Raw genomic sequence first — 15,842 nt, 5'->3', positions numbered from 1 at the left:
TCCTAGGTTCGATTCTGGTCGGGGGCATGTACCTTGGTTTCGGGCACGTCCCCAGTGGGGGGGGTGCAGGAGACAGCTGATCGATGTTTCTCTCTCATCGAGGTTTCTAACTCTCTATCCCTCTCCCTTCCTCTCTGTAAAAAAATCAATAAAATATATTTTTTTAAAAAAAGTAAAATACGCTCTAACTGGTTTGGCTCAGTGGATAGGGCGTCGGCCTGCGGACTGAAAGGTCCCAGGTTCGATTCCAGTCAAGGGCATGTACCCTGGTTGAGGGCACATCCCCAGTAGGAGGTGTGCAGGAGGCAGCTGATCAATGTTTCTCTCTCATCGATGTTTCTAACTCTCTATCCCTCTCCCTTCCTCTCTGTAAAAAAATCAATAAAATCTATTAAAAAAATAAAAAAAGTAAAATACAAGTTACATGGGTGGTCACTTAAAATTATTTACAATACTGTCCACTTTTGTTGAATGCACTTTTCTTTATATAATGCAATTCACAATTTTTAAATGGTAAAGATAACGTCTGTCTTCTGCTGAAAACTCTGCCTTCTACTAAGAAGGAAAAATTAAATGTCTTCCATCCCCTATAAGGCCCTGCTTCCTCTGATCCTCTTGGATTCTCTCTCCCTCCTTCAGTTTGCGCCTCCCTGGCCTCCTCACTATTTCTAAAGTTAGTCACTGTTCCTGCTATTCCCTGTGGCCGCAGCTCAGTTCAGGTGTCTGCCTGGCTCCCTCCTCCTATAACTCAGGCACCTGCTAACGTGACCCTCCTGGAACAGACTTCCATGATTCTCGACATAAATGATACCGTGTGAAACTCTCCTGTTCGCCTGCACTCACCATGGCCAGGCACGCGACGTATCTGTTTATGTCCCGTCTTCTCCTAAGGAGGACGAAAGTTCCCTGGCACAGGGACCTCACTGCTGTCCTTAAAGCCGGTCTGGCTCTTGGCAGCAGCATCCTTGCCTTGAATGAACTGCTGACTAACTGAGCTGCCAGCCTGGAGGGACAGTGGACAGTGGGACGTGCCCTCTGACCCGGGGCCACAGCTTTAGAGCCAGACCTCCACGCAGACCAGTCATCAGCTTCGCCAGGGGACACTTCCCAAGAGCAGAGGGGGATCCTATCAGTGGCACATCTCCCAGAAGTCTGGTTGTCACAGGACAAAGGTGACACGCAGGAATCAGTGCCCCCCACCACGGCACAGAACCCCCAGCCCCAGGGCCTTCCGGAGCCCAGGAGCCCCGTTATTGCAGAACAATCAACTCACCGCGTGATTTACTGATAAAGGATCAATGACCTTAGTGTCCTTCCATAGACAGAACAATACCTCACACAAAACCAGGCACCTGAACAAGAACCCGGAGTGAGAGGCGGACAGTGGCTCAGACACTAAATGTCGCCTACAGCAGCGGTGCTCAGCCCGGGCAGCCACCAGAATCACCTGGGGACTCACACCCAAACCAGTCAAGCTGTCATCTCTGGGACCTGGAGCCAGGAGTGGGGTTTTTGAAAACACCCCCAACTGAGTGAAAATGTGCAGCTATTGCCGAAAACCAACAATGAGAGGCCAGTCCTGTGACTCTAAGAAGCAGGTCCCGTGGATCTGAGAATTGGGTCCTGTGGATCTGAGAAGCGGGCCCCGTGGATCTGAGGAGCGGGCAGGATCGGGGTCCTTACCTGACCAGCGTGTCACTGCCGGCCCCAGCCGGGCTGTAGTAGAGCACGTTCTCCAGGGACAGGGAAAACCGCAGCCCCTCCGCCTCCGAGATGTACAAGTCAGTGCGGTTGTCACTGTGACTGACACACACAAACACCTGGTCCTCGGAGGCATCTGCAACGTAATACTCCTTGGGGACGAAAAGTAAAGAATGCGTGAGCCACGCACGTCCTGGGCGCTCCCTCAATGAGTGGAGCGGGGGTGGGATCTTCTCTCTCCCAAGTCCCAGCCCTTTCTGAACCTGGACGCCTGTGCCTAACGCGGCAGGTGCTTAAATACGTGCTCCTGCCCTTCTCTTTCTGCATTTGAATATGTTGGCATTGTTCTCGGGCCATACAAGTTACCAACTTAAAAATCAGCCTGCTGTGCTCAGTCAGACATTTAATTAAGTCACCCCTAAGCCTTGGCAGGGCGATCTCGCAGCCTCCGCTGGCCCTGGGGAGGCGTTCCCACCCTTGGCTAGAGCAATGACGCCCACAGAGCGTGACCGCGCCCCAAGCCTGGCACAGGGCTGCCTCCCCTCCCTCTGGAGACCGAGGCTGCTTGGCCGCTGGAAGGGGGTTCTGACTGGAAAATGGGCCACGAACGCCATACGTGACCTAAAAACCTCTTTTAGTTAACGTCTCCCTTTTCCCCGAAGACCTACCATCAGTACCAAACGCAATCTAGATTACCATGAGCGTCCTTTCCTTTTTCTCCAAGGTGACCACCGGCAGCTGAGCCCGCAGGAAGCAAAGACCAGCAGTGTTTCTACCAGACACCCCGGAGCCCTGGCCTTCCACGCCGACGGCCAGTGTCAGGGCCTTCGGGGGCGGCTTCCCCTGCGGCCACTTCTCTGACAACTCAGCCCACCTGACCTTTCCGAGCGACACCCCTCTGACTACATGTGCCCCCCGTGGGCTTCTCAGCCTCTGTGCCTGAAAGGCAGGACCTGAACCTGACACCTTTTTGAACCCAGAGTGTGTAACCCAGCAGGGCCTTAGGTAAGCGCTGCTGTCCGTCAGCACCGGCCCAGCCCCGGCCTCTGCCCTCACTGCCCTCTCCCACTTACAGCAAATGCAGGATCCGGCTCAGCTGCACTGCCAACGCTGGAGAAGAAACCCGAACCCCCGCCCAGAGCATAATGGCTCTAGAGACCTTTCTGGAAAGTGACTCAGGGCGGCTGGTCAGATGTCCCCTACAGGACACCCACAGCACCCTGTCCTGGCCCTGCAGGGACAGTGATGCCTCCTCCCGGCCCTGAAGAACCCACTTACATTAATGGGATGTCTGGTGACAAACTGGGCTGCTCGCATGGGCTTCCGGCCAAAGGAGACCCAGAGCTGCACGGACGGCAGCTGCTGGCTGCCCGGGAGGTGCTGCCGAGGAAGAGGAGGACAATCAACGGTGCTGCATCAACCACTCAAACTTCGTGCAAAACAGGAGTCGGGCCCTAAATTCCACCGAGACGCTCAGCAGGGAGTGCGCTGCAGAGACGTGCTTTCCGCAGCGTCCGCTCAGCGTTCCCCAAGACGGGTCTGCAATGGAGCCCAGACGCTCCCGGATGCGAGAGGAGGAGGACAACGCTGTGATGTGAGACATGGGCTGGGGAAGGGATGGAGCCCACCACCGCTCAAGCGGAGAGAGGAGGGGAGGGGCCGTGGGACGAGGCTGAGACGGGTGGGCAGAGCTTCCAGCCGAAACCACCACGGTGAGCGCACACGCACCAGGCGTACATTCTCCTCCACCCCAGTCCCCCTGCAGGTTATGAGGACACCTGACTCACAGGCTTTCACTGGTACCAAGAACGGGAGAATTTTCATTGATTCAATTTTTCAGTCTTTTAATACTTCTCGTTGGTTAAGGTATTTTGCTAAAATATGGTGTTTGTTTTTGTGTTTTTTTTGGTAGAGTATAGAGTATTCCACGTGATGCTGACCACGTCACATTGTGTTTTACAGATATGAAACCGTGGCTGGAACCGCAACAATGAGTGTAAAACACTAGTTAAGAGGAGACCACTACATCTCCCGAGGCCGCTGTTTAACTACAAGATGAGAGGCCGAGTCGGACTGGGGCTGCTCTCGGGACGGGTTTAAATGGCCCCGGAACCCGGAAGCACTGCGCACACGTTTTGTGCAGATGCACTCATCACTCTGCTAGGGAGGGGCTGTCCTCTGCAGGTTCTCAATGATTCACAAACAGGACAGCAGCACAGGAGCTTTCTGTGCTTGTGCACTTCTGAGAGGGAGGCCCCTCCTCATGTGGCCATCATCACACGCGTGGCCAGCAGACCCCCTGGAGGGCTGGGCTGGCTGCCTCCTCCTCGACTGCTCACTACTGTTCACTGTGGACCCCAGCTTCCCACAGAATAAGGAGCACACCCGTGTCTCCTCACGGTAGGCGAGCTGTGCTCACAGCTGCCCAGTAAGTACCATGTGGAGAGCAAGCTGACAGACACCATGTCACTTCTGACTCTTCTGAGCAACACACACATGTATTCAAACCACCACTGAGCAAGTGTGAAAAGTCCTTTGTTTTAAAAAAGCCAGGGCACCCTAAACACCGTGTTAATAGTTTGTACTCAGTGTGGGACCAGTAGGAAATATAGACCTATTAAAAATGTAAAGTGTATTACCTGAATAAGAAAATAGTTCCTAGAAAAACATGTATAAATTCCAAAGTCCTACCAGCATGGCTCAGTGGTGAGTGTCAACCTATGAACCAGGAGGCCAAGGTTCAAGTCCCGGTCAGGGCTCATGCCCAGGTTGCCGGCTGGATCGCCAGTGTGGGGCGTGCAGGAGGCAGCCGATCAATGATTCTCTCTCATCATGGATGTTTCTCTCTCTCTCTCTCCCCCTCTCCCTTCCTCTCTGAAATCAGTAAAAATGTACTATTTAAAAAAAGAAAACAGCCGAAACTGGTTTGGCTCAGTGGATAGAGCGTCGGCCTGTGGACTGAAGGGTCCCGGGTTCGATTCCTGTCAAGGGCATGTACCTTGGTTGCGGGCACATCTCCAGTGGGGGGCGTGCAGGAGGCAGCTGATCGATGTTTCTCTCTCATCGATGTTTCTGACTCTCTATCTCTCTCCCTTCCTCTCTGTAAAAAATCAATAAAATATATTAAAAAAAAAAAAAAGAAAACATTTCTCAAGGTATGTGGTGGGGAAGCCCTCCTGCCTTTAGCCGCCCACATCTCCCCTCCTCATTCCAGCCTTACTCCCTGATTTCCCTGTTGGGGAGGCCTCTCTACACCCAGAATCCCAAGGGCTTTGACCTGCTTCTGCCTGGCCAGCTTCCAATCACATAAATGAGAACCTGGAGGAAAACATTACATCTCACTTGCCCCTGAGGGTAACAGCGACAGGAAGCAAAGCAACCTCCCAGTTCCCAGGGGCCTCAGAGCCGAGGTCCCGGCCACTGGCTGCCATCAAGAAGGCGAGCTTATACCCGCAGGACGCAGGCCAGCGCTCTTGGCTGGGCCTGTGCTCTCCCGGACACAGGACAGTTTAGTTGCAACTTACAACTTGATACAGTTGCAAGGCAAGTCCTGCTAAATAATTAAGCTCTGTTAGATGAGCAAACTCTCCATTTCAGCATCTGGCTCCAACCCATCCAATCAAGGGGGAAATGTTCCCAAAGTCTGGGAGGGCAGCTGCTTACTCACAGCTGAAAGCTTAATTACTGCTCTTCTTAGAGCATAACTCTCACCGGCCCGACTCACATTCTGTTAGCCACGTAACTGCGCGCGGGTCCAAAACTCAGAGGACTCCACCGAATGCAGTGGTTCTCAACCTTGGCTGCACATTAGAATCACCTGGGAATCTTTTTAAAATCCTGGTTTCTGGGCCTCATCCTCCGGAAATTCTGTTTCTTTGTTACTAATGTTGTGGCCTCACCCCATAACAAAGAAACAGAACCACTGGAAAGGAAGTCAGGCAGTGGAATGAAAGAAACACACCACTGAACTCCGCCCTCCTCTCTGATTTCTTTTCATTGGGATTTCAAAGAAACATGTGTTTGTGGAGGATGCATGCAAAACCACCAAATCTCAGAGCTTCTGCACCGCTCGACCTCCGGGACCTCCCACACCCTCCGGGCATGTCCGTCTCTGCCAGCACTGTCCAGGCCAGCCCCCACCCGCTGACCACAGAACGCCAAGCCTCAGAGGGCACACTCCGAGCAGCTCATTCCTCGGCACCTTCAACTCACCACCACCTTGGTGGCAAACATGTACTTGTCCCGAAGCTGGAAGTCTCTCACTGCCTCCAGGATCACTTCCTGGTCCTCCCGGGACTGGAAGAAGTCTGTGCTTCGGAAAACTGTGGAGTACCCGGAGGGCTCGTGCCTTTCCACGTAGATGGTGTTTGGCTTGTCGTAGGGATCAATCCCCCTGAAAGAAACAACAGTGTCACCACTGCTGTTCCCAGTGTGTCGGGAGCAGGCAGCCAGCCAGGCCACAGGCCACCACCCGCTGGGACCGCAAGTGCTGCCAGCATCCCCCTCGGCTGCTCCTGGTCCCGTTCGCAGTGTGGGGAAAGAAAGAGTAAAAGATGGCGTGTGGGATCCAGAAGTCCGGCTTGAGGCTGTCAGCACGTTTCTGGCCTCGGTGACAAACCTCGGCGGAGTGAAGGAGTTTGCCAGGATGCTGGGTAACTCAGGAGGAAACCGCATGGGGACCAGCCAGGCACATCCTTACAAGGCCCCTCCCCCTCCTCCTGCTCAGGCCGCTGCTGCTGGTTCACCAGTGAGATGCGCGCCCTGCCCTGCGAGTCTCCCTCACAACTCTGCGCACACTGACCTTCAGAAACGGGGCGCATCTCTCCCCCGTACTTCTGTCAGCTCTGCACCCCCCGCAGGGAGGCCTTCCCACACCCTCACCTGCACCTCTCAGTCTCCCTCCTCTTCCGGGGGCCAAGTTCAAGCCTCCCTTCTAAGAAGCCTTACCCCATGCTGGCTTCATCTCCCCGGCACCGGATTCAAGTGGTTTAATTCATTTTATATGCATTCAAACGTAGGAAACTGCTTTGGTTGGATGGGCTCTGAAGCAGTCCCCTTACCGGACACAGTACTGCTTCCTGTATCATTCGACACTGAATATACCAAGTTACGATGTATGGTGGGCCCCACACTGCAGTTCTCTGAGCTTCCCAGAGAGTACAAACGCCTTTCAAACCATGTCTTCTCTTTCTTTCTATCCCACAGGGCTCCCACCGGAACTGATCCTCGCTGCACTGCGTCTTCAGGCCATCATCCCAGGGCTACTCCAAAAGGGGACCAGCAGAGGGAGGAGATCAAACTGCCTTGGAGAAGCGCCCCTGCACTGCTGTTCCCCCAAATACAGCCCAAGCTGCAGTCCAGGGGTCGGACCCGCCCCAGGCTCCTCATGCCCCGAGGCCAGGCCGACCCGCACCAGGCAGAGGTGAGGAAGGCAGAGCTCACCCACAGAGGCCTGAGTTCCTCCACATGCACAGAGCTCGGATAATGAAGGTTAGGGCACCAAACTCGAAGCTTCAAGATGCACTGCCAAGAGCATATTCTAAGAAAAAGAGAATGGCCCTGGCCGGTGTGGCTCAGGAGATAGAGCCTCGGCCTGCGGACAGAAGGATCCCGGGTTTGATTCCAGTCAAGGGCACGTACCTGGGTTGCAGGCTCCTCCCTGGCCCGGGCCCTGGTCTGCCTGGTCTGAGCTTGTGCAGGAGGCAACCAATCGATGTGTTTCTCTCACATCGATATTTCTGTCTTTCTCTCTTCTACTCTCCCTAAAAATCAATGGAAAAATATCCTCTGGCAAGGATTAACAGAAAAAGAAAAAGAAAAAAGAATGAAAGAATGAGGAACGAATAAGGGAAGGGGAAAGGGAAGGGAAAGGAAAGGAAGGGAAAGTTGGGGAGAAAGAGAGAAGGAGGTAAGAAGAGAAGAATGGAAGAGCCTCTTTGCACAGGGAAGACCTTTGGCCCTGTAACCGGGAGGGAAGAGTCCCTGGAGAAGCCAGGGTTTGGGCCTAATGTGGGAGGCACTCCGTCGTCACAGGCTCTGTGCAGTGAGGGGGTGGCCTGCTCTCTTCTCTTCCACAATTAGAAGCACTGATTAAAGTACATCCTCTGCTCCAGACGATATGCAAATGAGCATAAGGCTGCGGGATATTTTTAAAAAGGCAGAGAGGAAGTCTGCGAACAGCTCACCTCTGCTGTTCAGATGGAGAAACAAAGCTGTGGCTTCCGGCCGGTCAGTCTGTAACCCGACGGGGACCTCCCTTTCTGAGAGCCGCTCCCCCTACGACAGAGCGGTTCTCAACCTGTGGGTCGCCAACCTGTGGGTTACGACCCCTTTGGGGGTCAAATGAACCTTTCACAGAGGTCACCTAAGACCATCGGAAAACACATATATAATTACATATTGTTTTTGTGATTCATCACTATGCTTTAATTATGTTCAATTTGTAACAATGAAAATACATCCTGCATATCAGATATTTACATGACGATTCATAACAGTAGCAAAATTACAGTTATGAAGTAGCAACGAAAATAATTTTATGGTTGGGGGTCACCACAACATGAGGAACTGTATTAAAGGGTCGCAGTGTTAGGAAGGTTGAGAACCACTGCCCTACGAGGTTGCGAGTTTGCATTTTGCAGTCCTGGCCTCCCCTTTCTTACGTTCACTCACACCTGCCTCCTCTTCTGTGTGCCCTCATCTGGAAATCCCATGCCTTGCTCTACCTCCCAGCAGTCACCAGCCTCGCCTGGCCTCACCGGCTCCCTGGGCCCCACTTACAGCCCTTCAGTGCTGTTCCCTGGGCATCCGGCCCCACCCACAGCTCCTCCCCTGGGCCGTCTACCAGCCTCCAGCTCTGGATAGCACACGAGGTAGGTTTCCAGCTCTCCTGCTGCTTCAAGGCTGCCATTGCTCTCTGCGGGGTTAGATCACACTCGCACTTACTGTGGGGAACCCTAGGGGCCCTCCAAATGGCCTGAAATGCCCTGACACCCTCACACACTTATCTAAACTGAGATGAGCCCGCCCTGAACTATCTGCATGTCACACTAATTCCCAGCACAAAGCATCCTTGTTTAGTAATCCAGCTGGTTTTCCCTCCTAGCACATGGTTCCCCGAACAAGTGAAAGAGCTACTTGTCCCTTAAAGCACCAAAAGCTCTGCGGGCATTCCTTGATGGAGGGCGCACTCGGACCGGACGAGGGTAGGGCTGGAATCTCACTGAGACTCCACAACCTCTGCCCAGGGAAAAGAAAAAATGGCCGGAAACAGCCGCCCTCTCTGCCAAGGCAGCTCGAGGCGAGGCTCACTGGGGCCCCATCTGCACCGGCCTCAAGCCCTAGGGGAGCAACGCAACTCAGAGACTCCTCCTCACAGGCTCCTGGTGAGAGAGGCACAGAGGACCCCCCTCCCGCTGGGCCGCTACATTAATGAAGAGAAAACTAAAAGTGAAAAGACAGCCCTGGCCAGTTTGGCTCTGGATAGAGTGATGGCACATGCCCAATATTTTTTTAAAAGAAAATTTTTTAACACATTGTTTGCGGGTAGTAACAGGTGGCTCTACTTCTTATAGTCAACGTAAAACATATAAATACGTTTCCTGCAAAAGGAATGACAAATTGGAAAATATAAATACACACAATCTATCTCATATCACAAAGAACTAATCTCAAATATATAAAGAGCTCCTGGTAACCAATAATAAAACAATGATGAATCCAATCGTCAAAGGGCAAATAGCAGAACAGACATGTCACCAAAAATATACAAAAATGAACCTAAAGAAGAGCAAAAGAGGTCCAAAATCATTCATAACCAGAAAAGTGCAAACGGAAACTACACTGAGATAGTATTTCTTTCCTAACACATAGGCTTGGAGAGATGCACAGTTCTATGCTGCTGAAATTTGCGTCTTTCTATAGAAAATCTGGCAATCTCCACGAACGTTATAATTTCAAAGCTTCATTCACTGGGGATATATCAATGCACAAAACTGACAAAAGTCCCTGCCCTTGTGTAGCTTTTATTCTACTAAAGAGAGAAAGACAGATAATAAGAATAACAGCTCTAAGTGCTGTGCGAAGAAACCTCAGGTACTGCAGCCTGGGAACCCGCAGAGCAGCTGCCGTTGCCATGGGCCCTGGGGACAGACCGCCTGGGGAGTGTGTTCCGAGCCGCCCTGGCTGAGATCAGGGAGTAAGCAGTGACTGACCTTCAGCGAGAGCTGAAGAAATAACAGGTGCCACGCGTGTGGCGGGAGCGTGCCTGGCATCTACCTGAGAGAAACGAGGACGGCAGGGCTGGAAGCAGAGGAGCAGGACCTGAGGCGTTGACAGGATGGGCGAGGCTCTGTGCTGAGCATTCGCTGGGGCCCCAGGGAAGCAGGTGGCCCCAAGGAGCCAGCAGGGAGCAGGAAATCCCGGCCACACACTGAAGGTGGCACCCTCGGGACTCCTGGTAGGCGGAATGGGAAGTAGGAAAGAAACTTGGACTCAGCGATGACTCAGTTTGGGGCTGAGCAACTAGACACTGAAATGGGGAGGATCACGGCTGGATGGGATCTTGAGGGGAAGATCGAGAGTGTATTGGAGAGATACCGAGCTTGCTGTGTGTGAACAGGGCCGTGCGCCTGGGAATCCGTCCTACATATCCGCCTGCACATATATTCAAGAGTATATACAACCTGCCCGGCCAGCGTGGCTCAGTGGTTGAGGTCAACCTATGAACCAGGAGGTTGCGGTTCAATTCTCGGTCAGAGCATGTGCCCAGGTTCTGGGCTCGATCACTGTGGGGAAAGAGGGGGGCATGTAGGAGGCAGCCAATCAATGATTCTCTCTCATCATTGATATTTCTATCTCTCTCTCCCTTTCCCTTCCTCTCTGAAATCAATAAAAATATCTATTTTTTATCCAACAACCCTGTAACAGAAAAAGATCAGAAGCAACTAGGACTAGAAACAACTGTACTTTTAAAAGTCTGTTGATTTCACCTTCCTTCTCAGCAACCAACAGAGGCTTCCATCGCTTTCAGAATCAGTCCAAATTCCTCTCCCATCTTTACCCAACACACGGCCCCAAAATAAAACTCAGCGTTTTGCACCCCAGCACCATGTCATCTCATCTCCACTCTGGCCATTCTGTTCCTGCAGCCCCACAGCACCTCCTGCCACACTCCCCCATCTGGAGAATGCACCCCCTGCCACCCTCCCCCATCTGGAGAAGGCCCCTCCTGCCACACTCCCGCGTCTGGAGAATGCACCGCCTGCTACACTCCCCGTCTGGAGAATGCCCCTCCTGCCACCCTCCCCCATCTGGAGAAGGCCCCTCCTGCCACACTCCCGCGTCTGGAGAATGCACCGCCTGCTACACTCCCCGTCTGGAGAATGCCCCTCCTGCCACCCTCCCCCATCTGGAGAAGGCCCCTCCTGCCACACTCCCGCGTCTGGAGAATGCACCGCCTGCTACACTCCCCGTCTGGAGAATGCCCCTCCTGCCACCCTCCCCCATCTGGAGAAGGCCCCTCCTGCCACACTCCCGCGTCTGGAGAATGCACCGCCTGCTACACTCCCCGTCTGGAGAATGCCCCTCCTGCCACCCTCCCCCATCTGGAGAAGGCCCCTCCTGCCACACTCCCGCGTCTGGAGAATGCACCGCCTGCTACACTCCCCGTCTGGAGAATGCCCCTCCTGCCACCCTCCCCCATCTGGAGAAGGCCCCTCCTGCCACACTCCCGCGTCTGGAGAATGCACCGCCTGCTACACTCCCCGTCTGGAGAATGCCCCTCCTGCCACCCTCCCCCATCTGGAGAAGGCCCCTCCTGCCACACTCCCGCGTCTGGAGAATGCACCTCCTGCCACACTCCCAGTCTGGAGAATGCACCACCTGCCACACTCCCCTGTCTGGAGAATGCACCTCCTGCCACACTCCCCATCTGGAGAATGCACCTCCTGCCACACTCCCCATCTGGAGAATGCACCGCCTGCCACACTCCCCTGTCTGGAGAATGCACCGCCTGCCACACTCCCCGTCTGGAGAATGCACCACCTGCCACACTCCCCCGTCTGGAGAATGCACCTCCTGCCACACTCCCCATCTGGAGAATGCACCGCCTGCTACACTCCCCGTCTGGAGAATGCACCTCCTGCCACACTCCCCATCTGGAGAATGCACCGCCTGCTACACTCCCCGTCTGGAGAATGCACCTCCTGTTTGCTGGAGCTGAAGTGGAAAAAGGAGATTATGGAATTCATTTTCTTAGCTGACACGACTTACCAAGAAAAGGACTTCACATGCTCCTGAATCAGGATCCAGGTCTGGCCAAAATCGTCCGACTTCCACAGCTGCAAAGACCAAAGTGACAAGAGTGGCCGTGAGGGGAGAAGCAGCAGGACCTGAATGGCTCTGCCAAACCCACCGAAACCTGCAGTAGAGGCTGGCTGCTGCGAGGACAGCACGGGGCCCATCATGGCCAGCGCGTCACTCCCAGGGAGACCAGCCTGGAGGGGAGCCCTCCGCCCCTCTCTGCCCCTCTGTGTTTCCTCCATAGTGGCTAAGGTCTCCACAGACAAGGAAGGTGATTGGGACTTGTCTTCCATTTGTGGATTATCAGAAACTGTATTTCCTCAAGACTAGCCCTCAGATAATGGTAAAAACAAAAGGGTGATGCTTGGCACTTCTCAGCTGGGGAAGAGGCCTTAAAACTATACAACCAGCCCCAGCCGGTTTGGCTCAGTAAACACAGCATCAGCCTGCGGACCTAAGGGTCCCGGGTTCGATTCTGGTCAAGGGCATGTACCTCAACTGCAGGCTCCTCCCCGACCCAAGCCCTGGTCAGGGCACATGCAGGAGGCCACCAATCGATGTGTTTCTCTCACATTGATGTTTCTCTCTCTCTTTCCCTCTCTCTTCCACTCTCTCTAAAATCAATGGAAAAACATCCTCAGGTGAGGATTAAAATAAATAAATAAAAATTTAAAAAAAAACTGTGCAACGGCCACAGCCGTGAAGGAGATGGAGAGGACGCTGATCAAGTACAGGATCAGAAAGGACCAGAGGATCGCTGAACACACAGGGAGGGTACGCTGTGAGCAAGTAACCCGCCAAAGCCCTCCCCCTCCCCAGGCACCCCTGCGCCCCTCTGGCCTGACAGCCCTGTGGTGAGAAGCAGGAGACCACAGACAGCAATAACCCAGCCACACTGGTGAGCTGGCCCTGCCCACACTGAGGCTCCGCCTATGCACGCGAAGGTAAACAGATCATGTTTTGGCTAAACAACCTGCAAAGGAAAAGGAATGTTCCAAGCTTGCTCTGAGCAAAGTCATTCAAAACTTATCATAGATCCAATCCTGGATCTATGGAGTCCAGGATCTGCAGGTCTCACAGGGTTATGCCAGGCCAATCTTCTCAACTCGCCAATGTCAACCTTGAAATATAAGTGCTACTCAGCTCTCTTTCCCCATCGCTCACCCTCTCTCGAATTTGGATTAAGAGAGGAAAACGCACACATTTATGTTGTGTGCATAGGCACACACGCACACTAAGAGAAGATGAACGTTAGTGGTAGGCAATGAAGTACATGGCAGGCAACAGCAGTGTGTAAGGTAGAGGGAAGAAAAGGTACAACAGGAACATGGCAGGCAGGCCCTGCAGAGCTGGCGCCAGGCTTCCCCCACTGCTCTCTGAGGCTGACAAAGGTTCCCGCCCGCCCGGAGAAGGGCATCAGACTTAAGGAATGGGGCCTGCCAGGGGCTAGGTGCGCCCTGGCTCAGGTGCATTCCTTCCCCAGGGAGAGCACAACAGCTACAAAGGCTGAGCTTGAGGGCGGAGGAGGGAAGGGCCAAGGGAGGTCACTCAAAGGACACGCAGGCCACAGGACAGAGGCAGAGGAGGAACCTGGCGGAGCCCCACCCGGCTATGTTCCGGACACTCTCTTACCTGCTTGTTGGGGTGAGACCTGTCGAAGCCCAGGAGGAGGTCGGAGGCCTTGGGGTGCAGGAGGAGATCGGCTGCCCGGAACGGGATGGAAAAGCCTCGGATGGTGTTGCAGAAGTCGAACGTGATCCAGAGGTACTGGGCGTACGCGTCTGCGAAGATGTACTGCAGAGGAAGGAGGCAGCTGGAGCGGGCCTGGCAGAGCCGCCAATACCCTCCCGCAGTGAGCGCCTGGCACGCGGGCCTGCAGGGCTCACCCCTCCCGCACTCTCACCCTCTCCCACACTGAGGGAGGCAGGTGCACACCCAGTGTGACTCAGCAAAGGCACGGGTGCAGGATGGGCTTGCGTTTAACCAGATAATGAACCTGTGTGGGAAGTGGGCCTCTGTGGTCCGCCCCAGCATGGCCGGCTTTTGATGGAAGCGGTCACGGAGTTTCCCCAGGGCACACAGAATGTGGGGAGGAGGGGAGAGGACGTACGAACAAAGAACTGTGGGCGTGGGCCAGCGTCCTGGTGGAAACCCCAGGGGCGCCCACCTCAACTAGGGGGTGTGTGTGTGTGGTGCAACTGGAAAAAGCCTCAGCCCATCCTCTTAAATGGCCCAATAGGAGAGAGCAGACCTAGGCGACCTATGAGGGAACAGGTGACCATGGTGCTCAGCCAATGAGGAGCCGGAGGAGGGACTCGCACCCTCAGGATAAACAGTCTGTGATCACTGCTCCATGTGCCCGTCCCGACACCCGCTCTTGCAAGAACATATTAAAGGGCTCGTTTTCGCCACACGTCTGTCTGAGTCTGTTATTTGAACTCGGACAGGTGAGCATTTCTCTCATAGTCAAGCCTAGGTTTTTTCAGATGGCACAGCCTTCTCTCTCTCTGGTGAACCACTCGGTCACAATCGAAAGGTGGCTACGGAGGCCAGGACAGAGAAGGCCTGCCCTCAGCCTGCACACAGCGGGGACTCATCTCCGACAGGCCTTCCAGGAAAGCCACAGCCCCTGGGAAAACCAGCTGCCCCCTCTGCCCACCATGCCAGGTGAGGGAGCTCTCACACCTGCGGGCACTGGGGGCACACGCCCTGGGAGACACGGCAGGAAGTAGCTCCATGGAGCCAGGACCTCACCTCCTTCTGCTCCCGCACAGCCGAGTGGCGCTTTGAGCTAGAGAACGATTGCACCTACGCAGCTTCGCAGCTTCCAGGGGAAGGGAATGAGGTGACTGTTTGACAAAGGTGCATCTGAATATTCACCGGGGACCAGACAAGCGGGTACCACAGTGAAAACACAGGGTCCTGCCCCATAGGTAGCCCAGAATCTATGCGGGGGTCGGGGGGACGACATGCCCACAACTGACTCTACTTCAGGGGAAAGTGAGAGTAAATGAGGAGACGTGCTACATCCTATGAAAGCAAAGATTACAGATGGGTTATGGATTGCAAGACCAGAAATGACTCCATGTAAGCGTTGGGCCTTGAAGGGTAGGCAAGACTGGAGAGGTGTGTCCTGTCACCTGCAGGTAGGTAAGAGGAGTGGGGTGCTGTCACCGGCAGGTAGGTAAGAGGAGGGGTGCTGTCACCTGCAGGTAGGTAAGAGGAGGGGTGCTGTCACCTGCAGGTGGGTAAGAGGAAGGGGTGTCCTGTCACCTGCAGGTAGGTAAGAGGAGGGGGTGTTCTGTCACCTGCAGGTGGGTAAGAGGAGGGTATGTCCTGTCACCTGCAGGTAGGTAAGAGGAGGGTGTCCTGTCACCTGCAGATAGGTAAGAGGAGGGGTGCTGTCACCTACAGGTGGGTAAGGGGAGGGGGTGTCCTGTCACCTGCAGGTAGTTAAGAGGAGGGGTGCTGTCACCTGCAGGTGGGTAAGAGGAGGGGTGTTGTCACCTGCAGGTGGGTAAGAGGAGGATGTGTCCTGTCACCTGCAGGTAGGTAAGAGGAGGGTTGCTGTCACCTGCAGGTAGGTAAGAGGAAGGGGTGTTCTGTCACCTGCAGGTAGGTAAGAGGAGGGGGTGTTCTGTCACCTGCAGGTAGGTAAGAGGAAGGGGTGTTCTGTCACCTGCAGGTAGGTAAGAGGAAGGGGTGTTCTGTCACCTGCAGGTAGGTAAGAGGAAGGGGTGTTCTGTCACCTGCAGGTAGGTAAGAGGAAGGGGTGTTCTGTCACCTGCAGGTAGGTAAGAGGAGGGGTGCTGTCACCTGCAGGTGGGTAAGAGGAGGGT

The 15,842-nt window shown here is 54.2% G+C and overlaps 1 protein-coding gene across 1 annotated transcript in view; it reads right to left on the bottom strand.

Moving 5' to 3' along the window:
* SORL1 (sortilin-related receptor, L(DLR class) A repeats containing) overlaps positions 1 to 15,842 on the bottom strand; it is a 136,287-nt gene that overhangs the window by 107,470 nt on the left and 12,975 nt on the right. The window contains exons 4-8 of the mRNA XM_014541910.1: positions 13,636 to 13,797; positions 11,974 to 12,041; positions 5,914 to 6,094; positions 2,980 to 3,081; positions 1,684 to 1,853 (exon numbers count right to left, since the gene is read on the bottom strand). Coding sequence (XP_014397396.1) covers positions 1,684 to 1,853; positions 2,980 to 3,081; positions 5,914 to 6,094; positions 11,974 to 12,041; positions 13,636 to 13,797 — 683 coding nt within the window. The remainder of the gene's footprint in view (positions 1 to 1,683; positions 1,854 to 2,979; positions 3,082 to 5,913; positions 6,095 to 11,973; positions 12,042 to 13,635; positions 13,798 to 15,842) is intronic.

Source organism: Myotis brandtii, unplaced genomic scaffold (genome assembly GCF_000412655.1).
Source record: "Myotis brandtii unplaced genomic scaffold, ASM41265v1 scaffold1074, whole genome shotgun sequence".
Lineage (NCBI taxonomy): Eukaryota > Metazoa > Chordata > Mammalia > Chiroptera > Vespertilionidae > Myotis > Myotis brandtii.
Note: the sequence above shows the minus strand (reverse complement) of the source record. Positions and strands in the feature narration are given on the sequence as shown.